Raw genomic sequence first — 25,289 nt, forward strand, 5'->3', positions numbered from 1 at the left:
AGTAGACTGATTTAATTAGGATTCTACTTGTTTACTTGTTACTTTAACTGGATGCCTATATATTCCCCTGCATAGACTGAAGTTTTAGTTATTAATGTTTCTTGAGTCACCCTGCCTCTGAAATATAAATCAACTAAGCTTTTGTTTTCTAAAATACAGTCTTTCTAGAAGTGAGTTCTTATAAGGCCATGAAACAATTTTCATTTTAGAATTTCTATAATGCTTTATGCTTTAATGGGTTCATTAATGTGAAGAATTAGTTTTAGTCCTTTAAGGTGGGATTTAGAAAATATTTTTGAATATATTAAGAGAATTATCTGTTACGTTAATTTGGGATGTACTGAAGTTGAAAGTGACTTTTTTCAGAAAGACTGTAACAGGGCATCAAAATGGAAGAATACCTTCGTAACTCTTATGTTTACTTTGCTGTTGTTCAATTCTAATTTTTTTTTTGAAAGCAAAATGTCTCCAAATTTAAAAATAATTGGGATAATAAGGTTTTGGTGTGGGAGACATCTTGCTGGACGCTCTAAGCTACTCTTGCAAGATGAGTCTTTCACTGCCTGTACTGTTCCAGCTGGTGGTGTTAACCCCTCTGGCTTCACAGCCATGGCAGGATTTTGTTAGGGAATGAACTTCTCAGATTAGAACCTTTGCTTGAATAAAATAATCAGGTTTTGAGCCTTTGTAGTTCAAATACGTACAAGGGAAAGGCTGTAGATTATTAGGTTGTTACTGATGGCCTAAACCAGACTCTGGTTGTCTGGGTCTGTATGTAGACCTGCATGGAATATTTAAATTGAATATTTAGTACGAAAAGCAGAACTTGTCTGTTATTTGATCTTTTTTAATTAAAAAAAAAAAAAATTATGTTCATAGGGTAGAGGCAGTTTAATTCCAAAAGAACGTTTTGGCTGGAATTCACTTTCCCCTTCAAGGAAGCATTGACATAAAACTTACAGCTTGTTCTACTACAGCCTTCATAATAACTACTTACTTCTCTGATCCACTGAGATTGTGTGGAGAAGATAATGTAAGCACAAATGATTAAGAAAGCCAACAGTCTGAACGAATGCTTTGGGACACGACGTGGCTCTGGTTTCACAAATATTGGAGATTCTGCAGTCAAATGTAACTGTAGCTTATAAACCACCATTCCATGCAACGGGAGTTACAGAAGTGCAGGTGAGGGCAGAATCTGATCTAGCATGCTTTCGTTTCTCTGGAAAGGTGAAACGAAGTAAGCTCTGACTTGCACATCTACATCAATGCCTCTTGAAATTCGTATGCTTAAAAAAAACTCTAGGAAGTTAATTTTCTCAAATGAAGTGCTTTACATGTGGTAGTATAAATGTGTTACAACGCTTCAAAATCATGCCTGTCTCCATAAATCTTAAGAATAGGGCACCTAAATGTGCTTTAAACTATCTTTAAAAAGTGATTAGTAGTATTAGCACCACAGAGATTTCTTTTGCTAAATAGAGCAATGCACCTAAGAGCGTGGTGCTGACATTATTAGAAATGACTGATGCGAAAGATTTGACTTGTCAGTGTAAGTTGATATGTAGCGCTGTTGCCCTCTGAAATAGCTATGTAATCACTTTGGTTATGTTCAGTATTCATAGTCAGAGACTTCGAGTTAGAGAGGTTATATTGAAACCACACTAACAGTTACATGGAAGAGGTCTGTAAGATAATGTTGTAAACAAGGGAAGCAGTTAAGTTTCTCTGTTGCCTTTGTTTGCAGTCTTACTGTGTGGTAGAATCAACATTGCTAGTTGTAACCTCTTGCCAGAAGAAAAAGATCCTTGACCTCCCCTCTCCCTTGACAATTAATTATCATTATGTTTTGCTGAAGGTTTCTGGAGATGAATGTTCCAAGTCCAGAAGGTGGCAGACCTAGGATCAATGCCTGTCAGTAATGCTGCTTAACGTGCCACTGCAAGATCCTATGATGTGTGGCTTGTGATGTTCCCTTAATAATTCTTGTTTGGCAAATTTAGTGGTTTCTAGGCTAAGTATCTTTCAAAGTGAATTGCTGATTTTTTTTCCCCAAACAAAAGCAGTTTCATTCAGTTCTAAGAATTTTGTTAATATGAGTTAAGCTTTTTTCTTTCTAATTTTGAGTTGTCTTAATTAAGACACTCTGGTTCCTTTCTTTCAGAACAAAAGCTGAAATAGCAGTGTCCAGCACTAAAAGAAAACAGTTGCATCTGTGCACAAGAGAGCTGAATTAGGTTGCACAAGCTGCCTTTGAAAAGTGTTTGATTTTTCAGTATGAATATTCACTAATGAAACTGTTGGTACTTGTTTGTATGTAACACTCAGTGTAACTTTGACGCATGTAAAAATGTCATCCTTGTCTCAGACTTGCCAAATGCTTAAAACCAAAAAAAATCCTTCAAAATATGCCAGAAACGTGGTTGCAACTAGAAGGTGCTAGGAATAGTCTTGCATGAATATTCACAAGAATGTGCAGTGAAATATTGAAGTCCTTGAGAAAAGGAACATGCAATTGTAAATCTCTGGCACTCAGCTTACCAGATTGACAGCATTCCAAAAACCAGTGACTTCCTTTCAGAGAGGGAATTAAATGACAGCATAGACCACTGAACAGATAATGCATGGAGGTGGCTGCTGAAGCTTGGACCAGATAACTGTACATATCGTTCACTGGACTTAGAGTCTGAGGGAGTAGAGGACAGAGTGCTCTACTCTGTCACTGGCATGTGTTGGCCCAAATGACCAGCTGCAATTTTTGTCTTGCCCTATGTTGCCCATTTCCCTCTGTGAAAGAGCCCAGCCAAGTTTTTGGTCTGACACCAGCCTTTTGACTGTCCTGCAAGGCAGTCTGGGATAGCCTGAGCCAGGTACAGCGAAGTCACAACATGGTCACAGTGCAAACAGGAATAGTGGGCACACGTTGCAGGAGGGTAATGCACGTCTCTGTCTGAACACACACTTAACGCATGTTTTGGTTGCAGAGCAAGCTTGGATGTTGCGCTCAGGTTTAACTGACCAGATTGGTCAGGTAGGTCTTAAATGGTAGGATAAAAGTGGAGATGAGTGCTACTTGCTGTGGTTGGTTGATAAAAACTGTTTTACATTGATGATAAATCACTAAGTACTATCAAATTAAACCCTCTCTTTTCCAGAGGAATTAAATTATTATCCATGAAGGACTTGGTATACTGACTGCTTTGGAGGTTATTAGAAAGTGCAGATGTTCAAAGTTTTCAGGTGGTCTCAAAGACTTAAAAGTACTGTGCCTGTAGGCAGAGAGGGAGAGGTAGGGAAAAAAATCATTTTATTAAAGATCAGTCACTGACTGCACAGAAAAATCTTGTAAATCCAAAACAAAGGCAAAAGCTACGGGGAGAGCTCTTGGTGCTTCCAACCAAACCCAGAACTGGATTTTTCTAGCTTAGTTGTGGAGGTCAGCAAGAGAATGATAGAGACTTCCATCATCTGTGCTGTAACCTCACTGCATGATTCAACTCACAAATGCTCAACAGCTGTCAACTGACAATATCCTTTGGTAATAATTGTTAGTTCCTGTTGTAGTGGGCTGGGTTTGAAATAAACAAGTGGTATATTAGCGTTTGATTATACGTAAGAGATTTGTATTATTGAATTAATACTGAAATTTGTATATGTTCTAAACCTGAATTGTTACGCACAGGTTTATTTTCCCGTGAAAAGCACAGATGCCTGAGAAAAACACTGGATTGTCAGCAGGCAACTGTTTAACTAGCTGTATTATGTTTTGACTTGATACCTTGCAATGCTGTTTTGCTGGGCTGAGAAACTGCCAGTGAAATTGGCAGGATCTGAAATACTTCAAATTTAGCAAAAGCCTGTTGAAATCTCTCAGTCACCCTTTAGCTGAACAGAAGTACAACACAACTATTAAGAGAAGGCTGTCATATTTAAAATATTTTTTATCACAGTCTCCTCTGGTTTTGCATTTGTGCTCTGTCCTGCTCTACTCCCTCTTCAAAAATAACACAAGTCTTTTGGTCAGCTTCAGTAATGAGGCAGATCTTGCAGATAGCTGACTTAGTACCAGTTGCATGAAAATTAGTGGCTTGGTGCAGACAATAAATCCAAAGACTTCCTCTGCCTTAGGTAGGGATTGCCAAGTAAGTTTGGCTAGTTCGTAGGCGAGACAGGCCAAACAAAAATTCATCAGTCTGCACACATGGAACCTGGCACAGCACTTGCTTCCTTTTGCTCAAGCAGTAGTTTGAGGACATAAATAGGAGCTAAGCCTGCTGTGTGTGAAAAGGGACCCTCGGGAGGGTGCTGGGCCATTGGGCTCAGTGGGAGGGGTGAGGTGGGGAAGGTAGGAAGAGAAGACATAAGTCTGCAAGGAATCAGGATTTATTAGTTCCGCTATGTATGGCTTTGTAGAGTTTGGGCCATATCCCTGCCTTGTGTTTATGGCCAGTGATGGAAGACTTGAAATTATTTTTCCTGTTTCAAAACTGAAAGAAATAAATAAAGAAAAAAAAAAAGCGCCAAAATTCCCTTGCATGTAAGTGACCTGTGTAACTAAAGAAATACTCTGCAAGGGAATGAGCCAAATTAACTGAATACAAAGTTTGGTCCTATGGAAGAATTAAGTGATGTTGGTAAAAAAGGAATATTCTTTGAACTGTTGTCATATTAGCTGACATTAGCAATACACTGCAGTTTAGCTGAGAGTAAAACGAATTCAGAAGGATAATTTAAAAATGAACGTTTAACATTTGCAGTTCCCCACCAGAAGTGCAGGGACTGATTGGTTTGGTTACGTAACAACAAACACAGTGTTAAAGCAGTTGAGGTCAGTTGTTTTCGCTGGCCCATTTCATCCATGGAAAGAAAGAATGTAGTAAGTGTACTTCATTTTTTTTTTTTTTTTAAGCTTGCTAAGGGACCTTTAAAACTTTGCTTATAAAACATGGTTTATACAAGTTTTTCATCCACCCTTTCAGCTTCCCACCTCCTCAAAAAATAAAAATCATCTCTTTCCCTCCAAAGGGCTGCTGTACCCTACACCCTCCATCTCTTGCTATAAAAACACTGGGTAACACAGGGGCAGCATGACCATGCCCACACAGTCAGAGGGAACTAGTGTTTTCTGACCTTTTATTCTAGGCCTGTGTGGTTTTATGGTATAATTGGAAGAAGACTACCTTTTTTCCTTGGTTCAGGGCATTTTTTCCTCTGTTCCCTGAATAAATGTAGTGCCATGGATAAAATAAACACTGCTGTCAGTCTCTTTGCATATTTTTCAGTGTGCTTCATTATACAGGATTCTTTCAAAAAGAAATAAAACCCACAGTCTTGGCTGGTTCCCAGCACCATTAAAGGTCTACTGGCACTTTTCTTAAGAATATGAGGTTTTGCTTCTATTTTTTATAGAAATTAATTTCACCTCCCTGCTATGTAGAATGTCGGCTGCCCTGCAGCCCAGCTGTGGCTGCAAGGTAACCCCTCTCTGGCACTTGCAGATTGCAGATGTCCTTTAAGATTTTGGAGGTGAAGGGAGTCAGTGACTACTTCATCACGGATGAAGGCAGGGGGAAAAAACCCAAACTTGGACCAGTAGACAATACTGAAGGAGAGGTCAATCTCTAATCCTGGAGTAAAAAAAAAAAAAAAAAAAAAAAAGGTGCTCTATGAATGGCTCATTGTTGATAGCATAGAAAGTTGTGTTCATAGGTCTGCAAAGTAAGGGTCTAACTGATTTTATTGGCAATGTTGCCCTTCTTGGTTTTGTTTTATGGGGGATTTTTTCTTTTGGTTGGTTTGTTTTTGAAGGGGAAATGATGGTGAAATTCCAGGAGTGACACACTTTTACCCGTCCCCTTAAGATCTGAAGCCAACCCCACACAGCTCCTTGGGCCAGGTCCTGTGATTTCCAGCAGCCACTGCCTTCTGGTCCCACTGAGAGACCTGACAGCTGCCCCATGGTGCTCATAATTGGAGGACGCTTTCACACAAGCGTATGAGGCCCGTAGGGCCTTCCAGGGCAGCTCTGTTTAGTTTCCAAAGCATAAGGGCTGGAATGCAGGTGAAGGGGTTGAAAGTATGCATGGGCTAATGTTGTACTATAACTGCAGCACAGGAATAGGGGTCAATAACACCGTCTGTTACTAGAGCTGCTCTTTTTTAACCAGACGAAAAGCCAAGTGAGTCACTCGCTGTGCTGTGTCAGTATGTGCCTAAAGCGCCCTCACCAAACCATCAGATTTGAGAAGTAGGCACTGTGCTATCAGCCTGGATGTTCAGTGGAAGAAGCTTTTATAGGTTGCCTTTCAAATCAGTTTCTTTCTGTTCTCCTCTCTGCTTCTTTTGGTGCTTTCATCAGTTGATGCGATTGTGTTTGGACTCCTAGCTGAGGAATTTGGTTCTTGCTATTGTTCCTGAGGTGCCTTTATGCTGAGTGGTCTTGCCCTGGGAGGTTGCACAGTGCTACTTCAGCTGTGGTTGGACACGGTGAAGGAGGAATCATCGCACCATTCAGCAGGAGTTACTTTCTACCTGTTAGAGATAACTGACCACATGACTCATCACCATTCTATCCGTTTTTTTCTTCTGCTTAAAGTCCATGTCAGAACTTGCAACTTTTTCATGTTGTATTAATTCCTAACTCTGACTCAGCAAAATTATTTGTCTGCTTCCCATGCTGCTCATGGCTACAGAATCAAAGTGTGCATGCCACACTCCCACACTGTGAAAACGGACAATTTACTGAACTAAGGCACTTAAAACTACCAGATGTTTTCCTAAAGCAAGTTCTTTATTTGCTTATTAGGGTGGGGTGGGGTTTGGGTTTTTTTTTCCCCCAACTAAAAAGTTAAGAAAAAGCTTCAGTGTTTTTTTATATTGAGAAATTCAAGAGGAAAAAAGCCTCTCTGATGCCAGAGTTAAACTCTAATCACTGCTCAGCTCTCTTGGAATTTGGCAGCATACCAGTGCTCTTTCCCTTTGGTAGGTCATGTGGAAATACCAGAGCATTTTCTTAAAGAACCTCTCAGCTCTTTTCAGGTACTTGCATAGATGTAACTTTCCTGTTAGGATTCTAATTCCTTTCACACTCTTAACTACGTTTAAGCACCATTCGTAGTAAGCACCATTCAGATCTACAAAATTTTATGTACATACATTAAAATACTTTAAAGTGTGTTAATACTACATAAATGCAGCTTTAAAAATCTGGTTGTAAGTTGATATTCCTATTCAGTTGCAATAGAATCACACGCTTTAATCTTGAAAATAAATGTGCTTAATGAACCCACAAGAAGTTCACAAGTTTATTAAAGGCCGTTTATTAAAGGCTGTATGAATAGCTGAGATGAAAATTGAGAAATGAGGATTGTTTTTTTCAGTTTGATCAGTAACAATATTCAAGATTCTCGTTCCACTGCCTTTTACACCTACATCACCAGTTGGTTTTAATTTATCACCACTGTCCTGGAGATATTTTCTGACGGGGAATTTTAAATTCTGTCAAAGCTGGCTGAACCATGTAAAAATACAGATCTTTGATCATTTAACTATAGTGTCTATGAATAGCATACTTGGATGTCCTCCCCTCTGTGCTGTTTCTTCCTTGTTTTCACTATTTTATCTGGATATGAAGTCCTCTGATGAATTCCATGATCTGATTAGCTTGATACTATGGTGGTGTCTTCAGTGCTGACCATTGACCTGGTTCCCCGTTTTCCTAGTCTTGGTATGCAGCCACACAACGAAATGGCAGGCTGTGCTTGAAAAGCTTATGAACTTGTAAAAACAAAGTTACCTGAAAGCAATGTGATCTGCCTTGGATGAATGCAATGACCTTTTTACTGGATCAGTACTTTTATTTACATATTGAACGTAGACATTTTTTTCCTTCAAGTGCTACAGAGCAGGCTGAAAAGGTGCCGTATCAAGCAAGAATGTGTGTAAAGGATTCCTTTGTTAAATGTTGGCAGCAACCACACAAGCCCTTGCCAAGTCTGTCCAGCCCACCCACCCGTCCAGGAGGATGCCAGAAAATCCCCCAGTATGGCTTGGTATTGGCACTGTGCCATTTGTAGCAAGGGGGACACTGGCTGTGCAGACCACGGTGCCGAAAGGGGCACCATGGCTGTGGATGGTGATGCTGATACCCTGCTGCCGTAGGAGCTGCCTGGAATGTCTGAAACCACGGTCAGGGACGCTGTCAACACCCTCGCTGAAAACATGCCTCACGATTGTTCAAATAACGCTTTGGATAGAGCAGAGAGAACTCTTACTGTGCTTTCACTACGTAGGCAATTAGCTCACTAAAGAACAGAGGGGTTTCGGTGTGTCTGTACTTTGTGTCATTCTCAAGATGCTCTAATGATTTTAAATACATTTAAACTTTACATCATTCACTGTATAGGAAAAACTAAGCTATTAAGAAGTTTGCTGAAGGCTGTGCAGGAGGCAGTGGCTATGCCAAGAACCAGAATCAAGATCTCTTATCGCCTCGCCTTTTTCTTAAATCACCCAACCATTTCTCCCTTTGTCCTTCATTTGCCTCCTGCAATACCACCTTCTGATTCTCCTTCAACATACTGATGTGTTTTGGTTAGAACTGCAAAAGTTTCATCAAAATAATGTTCATTGGTTGTTTCAAAAGTATTTTCATTATTTTGTGCGGGACAGTTTTCTAGAACCACCACAGCAGTCCCTCAAAACAAACGTTAAATGTCTCTGTAGGTAAGTGTGGAAATCCTGGGTTCCTGAAACAGCTGTGGAGCCTTAAGTTAAAAAGAGTCCACAGAAGCGCTCAGAAGTGCCAACCACCTACCCATGATATTTCCTGCAAGAAAAGGAGCTTTGCGAGACTTCTGATTTCCCTGGAGTTATACAAGAACTGAAATAAGAAGCTGTAAAAACCTATTAGTCCATCATGGCCAGCCCTGTGCCAATGCAGGATTTTCCCCTTACATTTAGGGTTTTGTAGTGTTAGGCTAGTTTCATGAGACGCAAGCAACAGAGTTTCCATCCTTCTCTATGCCTTGCTTATGGTTTTTTTGTAATTTTTTTTCTTTTCCTGCCATTTGCCCTTCACCAAAGGGCAGTGTTTTTATTTTCTTAAGCATGTCTCCTAAGTACTCGTCTTGTTTGAGAATATCAGCTTCTTCCTGCACCAGGGTGTACCAGAGAAGCTATGAAAAGACTTCTGTTGGCTGTATACTGTCAATGGTCTCCAGTTAACCAAGCAAGGACTGTTAATGGTAGACAAAACCCCAACTCCTCCTCCATCCAGGGTTCCTGGTGTGCTCTCTGAGTCTGTCTCTTTGGCCTGAATTCTTAGGGTCTACTTAGACAGAGGACAGAGAAAAGAAGAAAATCTCTGAAACTAAAAATCATGTGGTATTTGGCAGAACATTCTAAAAGAAAAAGGATTAAAGGGGCTTCAGGAGAAATGAAAGGGAGAGATGAAGCAAAACACAACAATAACTGGACAGGAAATCACAAGGCTGATAATCTATAGCATTCATAGAAAACAGAAAAACTGTGGTGGTAAGAAAGACTCTTGGAGGCGAGAGGAAGATGCTAGAAAAAAATAGTACATGTAGAAGTCCTGTATTAGTAACGTGAAAAAAGAGCAGATGGTTTAGACTGTCAGTGACAAGAACAAGAGTAGGGATGTGACTGATAAAGATGGCAGATCACAGGATGCAGCGCTGAACACCTTGAATTTCAGCTTGGTCTGTGGTACGCAGCAGTCCGGCTGCCTCCGTGTTAAAAAACACTTCTTCGGCTGCATATGATACACCTGTATTTGCCAGATTATGTTGCAATTTCTTCTTATTTATGTGACACAGCAAAAGAAAAAGTGTCTCCAAAAAGTGATTCAGAGCTTGTCAAAAGTAAATGTTTACTTGGAAAACTCTGCTATTTAAAATCACACTTCAGAATGTTTCTGCCATTCGCAGAACACCCTGAAGGTTTCCAGTACTCGAACTACTGCGAGTACCGTGTCGTAACAGCTTGGAAGTGCGATTCTGAGCAGCGTGAACTGCGTCATGTACCTCGAAGGATTAGCTCCAAGGTGTGAGCACAATTTAAGATGTCAGTGTCGTTGGCTTTCTCCGTGTCAGCATCGACATCAGTGCATTTTAAACCCCCAAAGTCAAGAAGCCGTTAACGCGATACACCGCCAAAGCCTCCAGAACGCCCGAAACCGCCCGGAGACAACACCAGCCACCCCCAAACGACCCCCGCCGCGCCAGGTGACCCGCCGGCCCCCGGCGAGGCTCGGCGCCGGCCGCGGGGCAGGGCAGACGCCGGCGGGCCGGGGGCAGGTGCCTGCCCCTCCCCTGCCCGACGGCTCCGCGGGCGGCGGGCGGGCCGTCCCGGGGGCGGGGACGCGGCCGGGGGCAGGTGCCGGCCGCGGGGGCGGGGCGGGCGGACGGCCGAGGGCCGGTGGAGGCACCGCCCGGCCGCGGCGCGCCCTCCGGGGCGGGCTCTCTCCGCCCTTTCCGCTGAGCGCAGGGGGAGGAGCGGCGGCGGCGGCGGTTGCAGCGTCCCCGCTCGGAGCTGAGCTGCCCTGCTGGGACCGGGGGAGGGAGCGAGCTGCGGGGTGGCCGCGCCGCCGGAGGGGCTGAGGGAGCCCCGGTGGTCTCGTCCCAGCCAGGGCCCGGGCCGGGCGCACCGCGGTGGCCCCGGGCACGGCGGCTGCCCGCGCCCCTGTGTGGGGCCAGGGCGCCCCCGAGCGGCGGGGCGCTGAGCGGCGCTGAGGGCTGCCCGCGCGCCGCCGCTCTCCTCCTCCTTCTCCCTCTACTCCCGCGCGGGGCCGGAGCCGGGGCCGGGGCTGAGGCGGCGGCCGCCGGGCCGAGGCACAGCACGATGCTGCCGTCGCTCCCCCCGCGCCGCTCCGCCTGACGGGGGACGGGGACAGCCATGCAGCCGGCGCTCCGCTAGGCGAGCGCGGCACAGCTCGGGCCGGAGCTCCGCCGCCAGCCCCTCAGCAGAGCGGCGGCACCGGCACCATGAGGAACGGCGATGACCTGGAGGGCTTCGACGGCGAGGCGTCCAGCACCTCCATGATCTCGGGGGCCAGCAGTCCCTACCAGCCCACCACGGAGCCCGTCAGCCAGCGCCGCGGGCTGGGCGGCCTCCGCTGCGACCTGGACTACCTGCGGGGCACCTTCGGCAGGATCAAGCTGGCCGAGGTGGTAGGTACCGCCGGCGGGGAGCGGGCCCGCGGCCGCCCGCGCTCGGGAGAGCCCCCCCGTATCCGCCCCGGTGGGCTTCTTCCCCCGTAGCGGTGCGGCGGGGGAGCGGAGGAAGGCGCCCTCGTCCTGCTGGCCCGGCGGCGAGGTGCGTACCTGCGGGCGCGGCGCCTGGCGGCGGCCCAACCGTCCTCCATTTCAGGCGGCCGGGAAGCCCGGAGCGGGCCGGGAGCCGCCGCAGCCGGGCCGGGAGCGCCGTGTCACCCGCCGCTGCCGGGCTTTCTCACCTCCGCTGGGTGTGGGGGGGAGACTGGGAGCGGCGGGAGCTGCCCTCCCGGCTGCTGCCGTGCCGCCCCGTTGCCGTCCCCGGCCGCTGGAGGGAACGCTGCTGGGTTTGGGGGTGCTGGAGGTACGGGCGGGCTTGCTCCCGTCAGGTGGTGCGGCTTCCCCTCGCAGCGGGAAACGGCCCGGCTTAGGCCTCCATTACGGTGGGTGCTGCAGGGGTCTTTAGTTGTGCCGGCTGATTTTAGTAAAAGGTTTTGCCTCCGTGTGTATGCCAGGGCCTGCCCTTGCCCTCAGGTCACCGCCGTATTAAAAGAACTCCACCGCTACAGGTTTTGTATAGGTTAAAGAACGGGGGCGAACTTCTCGGTGCATAAATACTTCAGTGTAAATATTAAATCTCACGTTGGTGAGAGGTGTTGGAGCGGCGTGGCTGTGGCTGGAGGCACGGCCGGTCCTGGCCAGGCCGGGCTGCCCCGGCCGGAGCGCTGCCTGCCCCGGTGTCCCCGGGCTGCCCCGCCAGGCGTGGCGTGCGTGTGTCGTGGTCCTGTGCCCATGGGTGAGAGCCGCATGGTGGGTGGGAGCTACCTAACGTGTCTAGGTGAGGGGCTGCAGGCGTGGGTTGTCCCTGGGGGTCGAGTTGAGTGCCTGCAAAGTACTCCCGTGCTTGCCTTTAACGGGCTGAAGTTAAGCTCACAGAGTAAAGGAAAAGAAATCCTGGAAACCCGCCCCCCCAGCCCCCCTCCCTCAACCCCAGGTTTTTCCGTTCTGAAATAAAATGTAAGCTGTATTTGTGTATTTTGAACAGTTAAACTGTTTAGTTTGACGGAGTCCGCGCGGGTCTTGGAACAGCACAGCAGCTGAAGGTGTAATTACACCTAAGTGTTTGGTCAGTTTTTGTCTGTTGATGAGGCTGATGTTTGTCTTCATCTGATCTGCTCTCAAAGTCACTTTGATATTAATGTTTTTAAATCAACAAATGTGTTTTTAAGGATATGTTAAAGTAAGTGTATTATGAAAATGGCAGTAAGCTTGAAATAAATTTTTAAGTAGTTTCTTATAGGGTACTACAAATTGTTTTCCCTTAAAATGGGTGAGTTCTTTGAGGACTGTGATGGCAGCAACATTTTAATATTTCAGCATTTAAAACGAGTGCTGCTTAGTACAAGACAAAGCTTGCACGTACAGGTTTCATGTAAAATACATTAAAAGTATCCTAGGTTCAACAATGATACAAGTTTATAGATGATTGCAGTGATCAATCTATGATCATTTTTTATGAATACCCAGTAAAATCCAGGATTTGGAAGTGTAATTTGTTTTCTTCTCATCTCCTTGGAGCAGAATCTGTGGTCTGCAACTGGTAGCAATGAGCGTGTCACCCGAGTACTCTAACAACAAGAAATAGCTGCATTTGCCTTATGTGTTCTCAGGACTGAAGCCAAAGAATCTGTCATCACTGTGCAACATCTACCTGTCTTTGAACTGTTAAAAACTGTCCGTGTGGTAGAAATCCTGGGGTGGTGCTGCCTAATACGCTGAAATAATCTGCCCTCGGGATTTTTGTTTCTGTTCCTACTGCTGATCCTTTCTATAGTGCACTAATAACTGTGGCAAGTCATGTTAAAAGCTTGTAATTAAAGTGAATGATAGTGATTGTGAGTAAGTGAATCCTTTATTATTAAACTCTGATTTGTTTGGAACAAGTTACAAAGTTACACCTCTTAATTTTTTAAGTCTTATAAAAAAGACAGATTGGGGGGGGGGGAACAATGTTCTGCTGGAGTTACAGATAGGGGAGTTCTCTTGTCTGTTGAACAAAGATGTTGCTACTTCCAGTACATCGTTAGGAAGACGTATGTGTGCAGATTAGTATCTCCAGAAGAACTGAGTAATGTTTTGTGCCTTTTTAATAAGAGTGGTCTGAGCTATTGTGCATGGTTCCTATGGAGTGTCGGAAGTATAGGGTGGAAGCCTATGTACCATCTTGACACATCTGGTTTCTGCACGATTGTACTCAAAAGAAGCTCTGTCTAGTTCATGGCAACGACTGGAGAGCAGACTACCGAATTTTGCAAACCAAAGGGAAAAGGGAAATTGAGCAGTTTTGGAAAAGAAAGAAAAGACATACCTTCCACAGTGCACTTAATTTCTTATTTGCCAAGTTGTAATTATTTTAATTACAATGTTTAGTTATACCTTTACAAAAATACTGTGGGAACTAAAATGTATCAAAGTCAATAGTATAGAACTCTAGCTCTTAAAAATGAGGAATCCCCTTTATTGCACACAAGAAAACCTAAAAAAAAAAAGAACCCCCCCCCCCCAAACACACAAAAAACCAAGTGTTGGTTAAGATAAAAGGTCTCTAAATATATTCTAGTGAAAAGGATGCTACAGGAAAGATTACAATGCATGTGCTTCATTTAGCATCAGGATTTGTCTTAAAATACATATGTAATTGCCAGACAAATTATCAGCTCTGCACAAACGTTGTTTTTTCTAATCATCAGTTGAAGGACTTTCCGCAAATTGGTTCTTAATGCTGTATATGAAGGATAACTGTTGGGTATTGTGGCTTAAATGGCTTTTTTTTTTTCAAATGCTCATTTCTGATTGTCAAAAGCAGAAGGGACAGAGACTGGGGAAAAAAAAAAAAAACAACAAACAAGTCACTGAAAACAGGTGATTGTAGGGCTCTATTATTTTGTTGTAATTTGTCTTTATTGATTCAAAACATTGTTACAGGAGTTGGTACAAGATGGAAAGCAGTATGATGTTTTAGGCATATGGAGTAATTTAAGTGCTGCTGGAGGGGAGAATAGTTTTAACTCACATTTATTAATATTTCAAGAGAATATGCCCTAAAATGCCCTTTAAAGGGGCACTGACATACTGGGTTATGATAATGATTCACATATAGTATTGTGCAGCTTATTTCTGAGTCTTATTTTGGCTTTCTTTCCCTTGACTCTCAGAAAAGCATTATGGTTTTTTGTTAATTTTAAATTTGGTATGCAAACTTAAGAAAACTGTATTTTACTATTTAGGGCTTCTTATTAATATTTAAGGCTAAGCTGAACAGTTATGTAGTACATACGTGTGCCTGCTAATGGTCAGTAATATTCAGTATGAAGAATAGTGAGGAAGTAGTAAAAAGGATCCATATGGAACAACTTGCTGTTGAACTGATTTTCCTCTTTTTGAGAGTTAGGTAGGTGAGCTTTTCAGAAAGTAGCTCTTTTGCCTGTATCTTATTGTTCTGTGGGAATAGTTGCGTGTGTGTTTATTTGGGTCTGTGAGGCAGCATCTGCTGTGACTGAGGCTGGAGCTGTAAGCCTCTTAAAGAAGAAGCTTGAAGGAAGGTGGTGAGTGTTGGACTGTGTCAGGAAAAGAGTTTTCAGGGCTGCTGGGGTGGCTGAGAGACCTGATAGACTGTCATCAGGCAGATTGGAAGTAAATAGTGTGAAGGGAAATGAGTGGCGGTGGGAAGACTTAAAGTAGTATGGAGCTCTCAGGTTTGATTTGGTGCCTTTTTCTTTTTTTAAAAAAAAAATGAGGGTTTGAACTTGAAATGGAAATCAGGGAGAAGCCAGTACGCTTGTGTACTAACCAAAGAAATGTTTTTCCTTTGGGGAAGTTGAAATCTAGGTGGAAATTGTCTTGGCTGACTTTCCAGCCTTTAGATTGAGCAGTACCTTGCCATACGGCACATTGAGAGATTAGATAGCTGTCCTTGGAGGATAGAGCAGAAAAGCTCTTTAGAGTTTATTTTCATTACTTTCTGGCATGGTTTAATGTTTCTCATGCTTTTGGGGGCTTTAATATTTCCCATGGAGATTGTTGTACAGTAATCAAATATATCCCTGGAAAACTTTCCTATGGACAACCTCAAGTGATTTGTTTCACTTCAGTACTTCTTCCCCAGTCCCTTGAGAGTCTCTCATTTTTCTTTGTGTGGTTGCTGAAGGATATGTGAGGAATCAGGAGGAGCCCATTGCTGTCATCCAGAAGAGATGGGCTGGTTAGCAGGTACCACCTCTTTGCTGGAAATTGTTTCACTTTAGGTTGCCTGCTCTCCCTCCCACCCTCCCTGCTTTATTTTTCTCTTCAGCTTTTCTAGATGCATGATGATTTTTCCTTGATTGTTATAATTCTGCACCTTCAAGGATCTTACTATGATTAAAGTTGGGAAGAAACATATTTCCCACTGAAATTCCCATGATGAATCATGACTGCCTGGTGTATACTGCTTGATTTCTTTGGGAACTGTAGCTCCAGGTGAGCTGTTCATCAAGCCGCCAGGTGAGTTATGAGGAAACCAGGCAGGATCCTGTTGGGAGCCTCATTGGTTCTCACTGGGATCCTGCCAGGTTTTCCCAGGCACTTACTTGATTTAAAATAACTTATGTCACCTTTAACAGTTGGGACAATTGATGTGAAGAATTGTGCCTGGCCAGTTCTTGTGACACTGGCAGTAGATAGGAATAGCTCAGCTGGAGCAGTGAGATCACAGAGCCACCTTCTGATGGAAGTAGCAAGTGTCAGAAGATCCTTACCATGTGCTAGCTTAAAAGAGGATGGCATTTGTGGTGGTTAGTGATGGCCTTTGTGGCTCAGATAGCCCTAGACTTTCTTTTCTTCATTTGTCTGTTCCAAGTGCTACAAAAATCCATCAGAGTCTCCTTTTAAAGAAGATAATACTTCTGCTTGGGAGGTCTCTGAGCTACAAGCTGCTGATGAGTGTATTGGGAAGTATCACTGCATGCTTGCTCTCGTCTTGTTCTCTATAGCATATGCTGTTGCCCGTCAGTGAAGGCAAGATTTTGAGCTAAATGAAATCTGCTGGGAATAGCAGTTCATATGTTCACAATTTTCAGAATAAAAAGTTCCGTCTTCATTGGTGGAGAGTAGTTGAACGTTGGAAAAAGTTGTTTTGTGGCTTACTGTCATTCTATATTCCCAGATCCAGAAACTGGTTAAGGCCAGGACTACAGTAAAATTCTTTGCTATCAAGATCTATTGCAATGAAGAAAAGAAAATTTGAAAAGCCTGTAATACATGCCTACATGGGTAATAAGACTATCGAGAATTCTCATTGTTAATTATATTAAAAAAAGTTGCAGTAATAATGTTTATGTTCCATGGAGTAAGCTAATTGCTAACTATTAGTATCCCATGGAAAACTATTATGAAGTGTTCAGTAATCTCATATTTAATTATTGCTGCCTTCTTGTGCCTTCAGCTCAGCATCTCATTCTGATCACTTCTGGAGGGGACAGTCTGGTGTGTCACATCTTATGGCATGTCTAACTCTTCCCCACTCCTTTCTCCCTGGGTCTCTGCAGTGCTCCTGTGCAGCTGCACAGCAGTGTGATTCCTGATCTGCTTTGTTTATGGGTTGTTAGAGCGGGGAGCCATGTGCTTTACAGGCAGTTGTCATTCTGTAAATCGTAGAAGTTACCAGTTGGCCACTAAATGCAATGTGAATAAATAGAGATTTTTTTCACATCAGTTATTGTAAAGTTTGGCTTTATGTAAATGGGGTGTTAACTAAGCTATGGAAAATTAGACTGTACCTAATAGAGGTCAGTAGATGACGTTCTTTGCATGGTAAGGTCATTCTTCAGTGTCATCGGTCATTGGTCCTGAGGTAAAGCATTCAGTGGTCTTGGTGAGAAGCAGAGCACTGCAGGAGATATCTGAGCTTTCTAAGGCAGCTTTGGTGTCACAGGCAGCCCTGTACCTGACTGTTTTTTCCGTAAGTGATAGTTTCACCCTAAAGTTAGCTTTTGTTCATTTGTTCTGCACTTTGGAGGTATAGAAACCTTCCTTATTTGTGGTGCGAACTTAATTTAGCAAATTTATAGCCATTTGTTCTTGCATTAACATGGCCGCTTTCCATAACTACTCCTTACTCCTTCGTGCACTTCGAAACAGCTGTCTGCACTTGGCCAGCCTTCATCTTGCTGCACAAGGCAAGACAAAATTGTTTTGGACTCTGCTCGTAAGAGGGGATCTCTGGTCTTGGGACTGTGGGGCAGCCCTTCCTTGCACCACTATCTGACTGACTATAGTTAACCTTTGAAGTGTGTCTTACCAGGGTGTATGATGACATGTTGCTTTTCAAGCCTCTGCTGGAGATACCTCTCCTGTTGTGTCCTAGGATTGCATTGGTAATTTATAGTGTTTCTGTGCTTAACTGTATCTTCCATCGTTTATTCTCTTATAATTTCCAAACAATAAGTGTGCGTTTATGTAAGAAATCCTTGTGACTTTGTGTGTTGTATATTGAGCTTTGATTCTCAGTGGTATTTGTAGCTGCCTGTTCAGAAGATGTTAAGTATGACAGCAGCTACTGGTGATCTTTGGCATTTGGTCTTAGAAAAAGACTGTCATAATACCGTGTTCAAAGGATCAAATTTGTAGTACGCAGCTATGCTTAGAAATCCTCTTTATGTAAACCATGTCTCTTCAGTGTCTCTGCTACTCTTGATTTCTCTTTGGAAAGTTTTCTCTTTAAAGGTTGTAGATCTGCATTGCCGTGTGGTGATGCTTTTATACTGACATTTACCATAGAAGGAAGAATGATGAGATAACTCTGTTTAGCTTTGCTTTTTATTGTTTCTGTGTGCCAACTAAAGACAAGACTCTGCTTCTCTTCCCACAGAAAGGTGAATGGGTTTTGGTCTCTTTCACGATCTCTCTCAACTGCTGTCTGGCCATGGGCTGGTGTCCTACTGTCAGTAAAACTCCAAATTCCTGTTACAAATTCATCTCTAAGATGGTGGATAGTTTTAAATTCTGCTTTCAGAAGGAATTACTATAATCTCTGTAATAACTATGCTATATTTTTTTCCTCCCATTATGAACCTGTATAATAGTAGTAGATACGCTATACTAGTTGTAGATGCTACAGTAAGAAATGTAGTTCTAATGGTATTATCGTTTGGAAAGCTACCTTCTTTTCTTGTAATCGTTCTGGTAATGTCTTTTGTTGTCGAGCCTCCCTAGTCATTTAATTATCATTTTGAGATAAGACAAGGAGGACTAGAAACCAAACTGAGAAACCCATACAGCACGCAACAGCATGAATCAGTAGTGCAGTCTTACAGTGACAGGTCTCAAACATTGTTTTGTTTAGTAGATGTCGAGGATGAAATCTGCACTCACGCTGCAGCATGTTACTAGAATGGCATAATGCCTGAAATGTGTTTTCAGGTAAGCAGAGTAACTTTCAGTGTTTTAATCTGACTGCGTGCAAATTAAACTTGGAACTATAACTCCAAGTTTCACATTTCTGACTATTTGATTTAATTAATTGTAATTAAGGCCTTAGCTTGTGGAAGAATATGGTGCATTTTTACACAAATGTCTTCAGCATTGCCTGCAGTTAACTTTTTTTTTTAGTATGTACCTTGATATTCAGGTATAGATGCTTGAATAATGTCTTAACGAGACACTTCTTTACATTTTCTTTAGCTTATATTTATGTTCACAAAGTGTTCTGCTTGCAAGTGTTTGTGATAGTTCCCTTCAGTACAGTATAGCTTAGGAGCACAGCAACCATGTGCCCAGTATGTACAAATATGTCCTGTGCTTAGAGCTGGAGTTGCATACAGTGATACTTCTGCTGTAACTGTCACTTCAGCTAAACGATGTTATTTTCAGATGCTATAAATCTGCCAGTGATACAACACTACCCGTAACAGTTCTGGCAAATTTTTGTGACATTATTTTGTGGATCAACTACAAGCATTTCTATATTAGTAATTTTCTGTACTTTTGTACATTTTAAACTGAAATGTTCATGCAAGAAAGCACAGGCATGATTGTGAATATTATTAAATACTTAAGTTCTGCAAGCAAAATTATTTTCATGCTAGGAACTGATTTTGCCACTTGACTGTTGTGAATAAATGAATTAGTTGTTTGATAGTATACTCTTCTAAAAGAAACTAATTGTTGCATTTAATGCTTGGAAACTTTTTATCTGATGTAGATGAAACCTTTTCTTAAACGTTGGGATCTTTTAATTTTGTATGATGTTATCACTTAGTAACATTTTTAAAGTATTTTGGAAAAAGTGCTCTTCCAGAATTATAGGATAGTCTTCTAAGTCTTTGGGATGTTCAGTATGTTTAGTTCATGGTGGCAGTACAGTAAGAGTCGTGACCGAGAAGGCGAAGGCATTGTTGCCAGAGTCTTAGGGCTTTTGTGTTGTTAACAACATTTTATAGTCTTCTGCTTGCAGCGTGCCAAGTTTGTTTGCAGTCTTTAGGCAGATCTGTTCTTGAGTTATAAAATCACAAGTAGGTGGATTTGCAGTTATGCAATGAAAGTTTGTGGGCTCTTTTCTATTTTGGATGAGATACTACTGTATAACGCTTTTAAGACAGTCTAAACAGCAAGACAGGCTTGAAGGTTTCATGCATTCCCCAGTACAGCTGGCAGAGCTCTTTAATGTTCTGGCCTACATCTATTTTTTTAGTGTTCTGTTTTACCAGTATGTCTAGACTCTTTTTGCCTTTTAAGGCATGGCATCTAAGGGGGCCTTCAGATTGCAATCTTGGGAACGTTGGGATTGCAAGGACATTTTGCACCATTTCCTTTAAACAAAAACAACCCCCCAAAACTTTAATGGATTCCTTAGGGCTGCTTTAAGTTCTTGCTTGTTTTCTCATTAAAATTCCTTTCTTGTTTTAGTATTTGTGGGATGTTTGATGTTTACTCATAATTGGGATTAAATGGAGTTTTAAAGGATACAGACTGATTCTGATAGTCTTAAAATAGAACTTTCACTTTTAAAAATAGCCTAACAGGCTAGTTAAACAGGAGACTGTGCAGATCAAATACTTGACAAATTTTATGACTACACCTTTACTTCTTAAAATCAATTAATTTATCCTGCTATTTGTTACTGATTTACAGTACTGTGTTTTAATATTGTTTCGACTAGCCAGGTTTCCAACACAGGTTGGCCTATGAATGTGAATAGGAACACAAAGCCAGGTTGAAAGTGTTGATTTTTCTCTTTTTTTTTTTTTTTTTTTAAGAGCTGAGTAGAGAATTCTCATAAGTGAAGCAATAGCCAAATTTTTTTTACTTTGTTTAAAAATCATACAAACACAGTCTCCGTAACTTGCTGTGTTCAGCAGAGAACGTGTGTGTGTACCATACACGACATGGTGTGCAGCCTGAAGACAAAAACAGGGTAACGTATTTATCCATTCTGTTTAAATAGCAAAGATAGGATAAGTTATGAGTTCTTACAGCTTGACTTAATAGAAAATACTCGGAGATGGACTGGAGAGGACACTGTAGTTTTATTAGGAAGGTAGTTGTATTTTAATTGGGTGCAAGTAAATAAGACGAACTTGCAGTCAGGTCTGCAAATTCCATGAAGTGTAGGAACAAGCAGCTTTTTACAGGTGTCAGAATAACAGTGGATGAGATACCGATGGAGATGGGGCCGAGAGTGGGGGTTGTGAGGTGACTCTTCCAGTCCCAATGGGGTGCACCCCTACTGCCAGAAGGCCATGATGTGATGTGAGGGGCCACCTGGGCAGAGACCTTGCTCTTAGAGGGAGAAAGGGGAGGTGGTGGCAGCCACGGCCATGTCTGATGCTGCAGCACTGACACCTCTAGCATGAGCCGCATGGGACTTGTGCAAACCAGGGCTTTGCAATGGTCTGCAAGTTCAATTATTAGTTCAGATGCTAAAATGGATTTGCTTTGAGGACAATATAAATGTATGGTGAAAAAATAAATCTTAGATTATTTAGCAGTAAGAGGAAGAACCGTGTTTGGTTTTCCTTTTGAAAAACCCCCAAATATAAAATATTTCTGTAAAATATTATTCATTTAATAGTATTTGAACTGGAATTTATCTAGCAGATAAGAATGTTTGTTGTATAGGTGTGACCAGGCAATAAGCAAACACTGTCCTAATGCATAGTTAGCAGGAAATAAGTCACTATTTCAGGTCTACAGCTTTTTTTTTTCATTCTAGACTCCTTATGATGAAGTTCACATTTAAAATTGATGCATTTCTATTTTAGCCAGTTGAGAATCTTTTCTGTTTGCCTTAGTTCAGTCCAGTTAACTATTTTTAGTCTATTTAGAATGTCTTAGTTTTGATGTGTTTAATGTTTCAAAACAACTATTGTTCTGTTGTTAATATTGAGTATTGATTACCCTTGTTCTTAAATATGACTCTTTCTCATGATATGCCATCAAAATGTTTCTGGCCTCAGAAATATGTTCTAGATTTAGAATTGGTCTTTTGCCTAAGTTGAGAAAGGGAAGTCAGCAGTAGCTGAATCTTTCAAGGATTGTAGAAAACTGCTGGAGGTGGCAAAAGATCAGCTGATTTAATAAAGATTCCACAATATTTAATGTGCTGAAGTCTTGCCACATTATGTCTAGAAGTGAACTAAGAAATAATGAAAACTTAAGGATTTCAACTACATGTAAAACCCTAGAGGTGCAGTGAAGATCTGAAATTGTAATATTCTGATACTATTTCTGTCACTGCCACCAAAACCATATCAGAGTTGAATTCAAAGGTCTGGTTGAGTCCCTCTGGATTTGTTCAGTGTTTGAGTTTGTGCCATTAGAGCACAATTTGGTTTATCCAGGGTGCTGAATCACTGGTGCTTCTTAAGCTTCCCTCTCTGGTAAGCATCGTTTTCCTACATTTTCTGTCTTGTAAGAAAAGTTTAATACTCATTTGTGATTTAAGGCTCCTTGCAGTCCAATTATGAGTTAATAACACGTTTCTTTTAGTCTTAAGGATGCAGACTAGGAACAGAGGCTGGAAATCAGTCATTCTTCTGCTTAGGGTAAAAGATGGTTTCCTGCTGGAGAAGCAGGACTGTGTTTAAGCCATATGATCCCAAATATTTGTATCTGTGCCAGCTGTTTTAGATGTGGGAAATGCATGTGCTTTGCAAGGAATGAGACCCACTTGGTTTCATACATTAAGTTGGGACTGCTGGGCCAAGTAAATGAGAACAATAAATCTAGATTTTAATTCAGGAAAGTTTAATGTCTTCAGTTACTTTAAGTGGTGTAAAAGCAATTTATTTCTTCTCTATTTTGTGCATATATATTCTGCTGTACCATTAATTTAAACAGTCTGGATGTAAAAATGTCTTGGTGGTGTGACATTCTTACTAAAATTCTGTGGGTTTTTTTCAGGCAGAAAAAATGCTGGCCATTTTGTGGTTTTTTGGAAATCATGCGTAATTATGTCATTTAACCACACAATAAGGCTTTCTGTGGTAATGTTTTAGATAAACAGGAAAACTCTTTTTTTTTACTTTGTTTTCATTGCAGAACTGTCTTTTTTATTTTTAGTGCAAAGTTGTTTGATTATTTTCTTCAAAAATAAAACACAATGTGTTCTGACAGGAAAAATACACCATTAGTAACCTCCTAAAAGCTCTCTTTCGGCATTGGTGCCTGTCGTAGCACATTTTCTCCATTTTGGGGAAATACAGTGTTTCATGTCTGATGTGCCTGTGTTGCCAAGAAAGTGATGTAAATATAAGACATTTACATAGCCCTAAGGCAGATGATTTCTTCATTAAGGGCCCTTCTCCAGGGGAACTTACAGGAAAGTTGAGATGAATACAATAATGGTAGGAGGCGAATGTGGCTACAGTAAAGGACATTGGATCCTGGTATAGAGGCTCTCTTTCAGGAGTTAAATGGCCCTAAATTGTGGTTGCTTCATCCCCTTCCAGTGAGGGGCTGCTTTACTCTGAATGGAGCCTTTCTGTGGGGGTTCAGTGCTGTTTAATAGAAGTGCAATAGCCTTGCACTGTACATAAGTTATCTTAGCGGTCTAAGTGTCCCAAACTATAAAATTGGGTAACAGTTTGCCAGTTTATTCAAGATAAAAAGCGAAAAAAAATCGTTATTGGAAAATACATCTCACATTTAATCCTCTACTTGGAGATTTTTTTCTTCTGCCTTTGCTTTATGTAGCGGTGGGGGGTGATAAGGGATGAAGGGCAGGGGGATGTTTGTTCCATCACAGTTAGAGCTGTATTGCACACATTGGGCTACAAGTCTGGGCAGATCCAGACCTTTTCTCAGCTTACCCTGAAGCTCATTCTTGTTGACCTGCTTTGTTGACCAGACTCTTGTATCTTTGTTCAAGAAAAGGGTGGTATTGCAGGTGGCCTAGGATGCCTCTGCATGGACCTGAGCATCCAGTAGAATAAGCAGATGTTCCTTCCCATCATGACAAAGTTGCGTATCAACACAGTATCCACTGTATTTGACTTCAGTAAGAGTGGAAATAGAAGGGAAAGCAAAAGCCACTGTTAAAAAAGAGAAAGATAGAAATAAGAGCTAGACAAATCTTAGGGCATTGGAGGAATTAGGGTGGAATAGAAAACTCTCCAAAGTACTCAGTGCAGAGAAAAACAGATTAAAATGTTTGTTTCGTCCATCAGAGGAAACTTTCTCTATTGACTCCTCCCAAGAAAGCTGTAGCTGAGTCATTTATGGAAGAGAGCGGTAATTCATCTGAGAGATGATCACCACCATGTTCAACTTCTCGTTTTTCCTTAGTAAACCAACCTTGAAACTTCTGCTTGTGTAAAAACTTGTCAAAACTTGTCACCCTAAACCACAAGAAGAGGCATGACTCGAAAGTGAGGGTTGCCTACTGTGTTGGACAAATGGCAGTGTGCATTTTGTTGGCTGAGACCTGTGCTCTGATACAATGATGCGTTTTGGTGTGAGTTTTTTTTTTTAGCTAGTTCTGTAACTGCACTCATGGGAGGCAGCCCTCCATGACTTCTCCAACATGAGTCTTCCCACGGGTTCAGTTCTTCATGAATCCAGCATGGGTCTCCTCCATGGTGTGCAGCCCTTCAGGAACCAACCCCCCCTCACGGGGTCTCTGGCAGCAAACCTGCCCAGCGTGGGCTTCTCTCTCTCCATGGGCCACAGGTCCTGCCAGGAGCCTGCTCCGGTGTAGGCTTCCCACGGGGTCACAGCTTCCTTCAGGCATCCACCTACTCCGACGTGAGGGCCCTCCACGGGGTGTAGGCAGTCATCTGCTCCACCGCCCATGGGCTGCAGGGGGACAGCCTGCCTCACCATGGTCTTCACCACAGGCCACAGAGGAATCGCTGCTCCGGCACCTGGAGCATCTCCTCCCCCCCTTCTTCACTGACCTTGGTGTCTGCAGGATGTTTCTCTCACATATTCTCACTCCTTTCACTCGCAGCAATTACTGCTGCGCAACAACTGTTTCACTCTCTTAAATACGTTATCACAGAGGCGAAAAATGCTGTCGCTGATGGGCTCGGCCTTGGCCAGCAGCGGGTCCGTCTTAAAGCCGGCTGGCGTTGGCTGTATCTGACATAGGGGAAACTTCTAGCAGCTTTGTACAGAAGCCACCCCTGTAACCCCCCCGCTACCAAAACTTTGCCACGCAGACCCGTTACACAGACGCAGGCCTAGATAGATCCTGTTTCCTGGCTTTCCAGTGTAGTGTTGGTGACTTGTGTTGCAGAGCAAAAACAAGGCTTTAGCAGCTGGTGAGTGAGGGTTTTTCTTTGCTGCAGCTTTGCACCTCGGTCCCCTGGGGCAGTGTGAGTCTATGCACCCTCAAATGGTGTTGGGATGGAGCATGGAGGCTTCCCAGGAGGGCTGGAGGGTCTTTGTCCTTCCTCGCTCTTCCCAACAGAGTGTGTATAGCCAAGGTGGTAAGGCAAGGCACCAGTTTTATCTTGGATGTGTGGTGTGGCAGACGGAAGAGCGTAGAAGCTCTGGAGAAGTGACTTTTTAAGAAGA

At 42.7% G+C, this 25,289-nt stretch overlaps 1 protein-coding gene across 1 annotated transcript in view; it reads left to right on the top strand.

Annotated features, from left to right (window-relative positions):
* Nucleotides 1–11,006: 11,006 nt before the first annotated feature.
* The window catches only part of CMTM4 (CKLF like MARVEL transmembrane domain containing 4), a 30,464-nt gene continuing 16,181 nt past the window's right edge, over nucleotides 11,007–25,289 (top strand). The window contains exon 1 of the mRNA XM_086469410.1: nucleotides 11,007–11,192. Coding sequence (XP_086325536.1) covers nucleotides 11,007–11,192 — 186 coding nt within the window. The remainder of the gene's footprint in view (nucleotides 11,193–25,289) is intronic.

The sequence above is a fragment of the Leptosomus discolor genome, chromosome 8, assembly GCF_034619465.1.
Source record: "Leptosomus discolor isolate bLepDis1 chromosome 8, bLepDis1.hap2, whole genome shotgun sequence".
Lineage (NCBI taxonomy): Eukaryota > Metazoa > Chordata > Aves > Leptosomiformes > Leptosomidae > Leptosomus > Leptosomus discolor.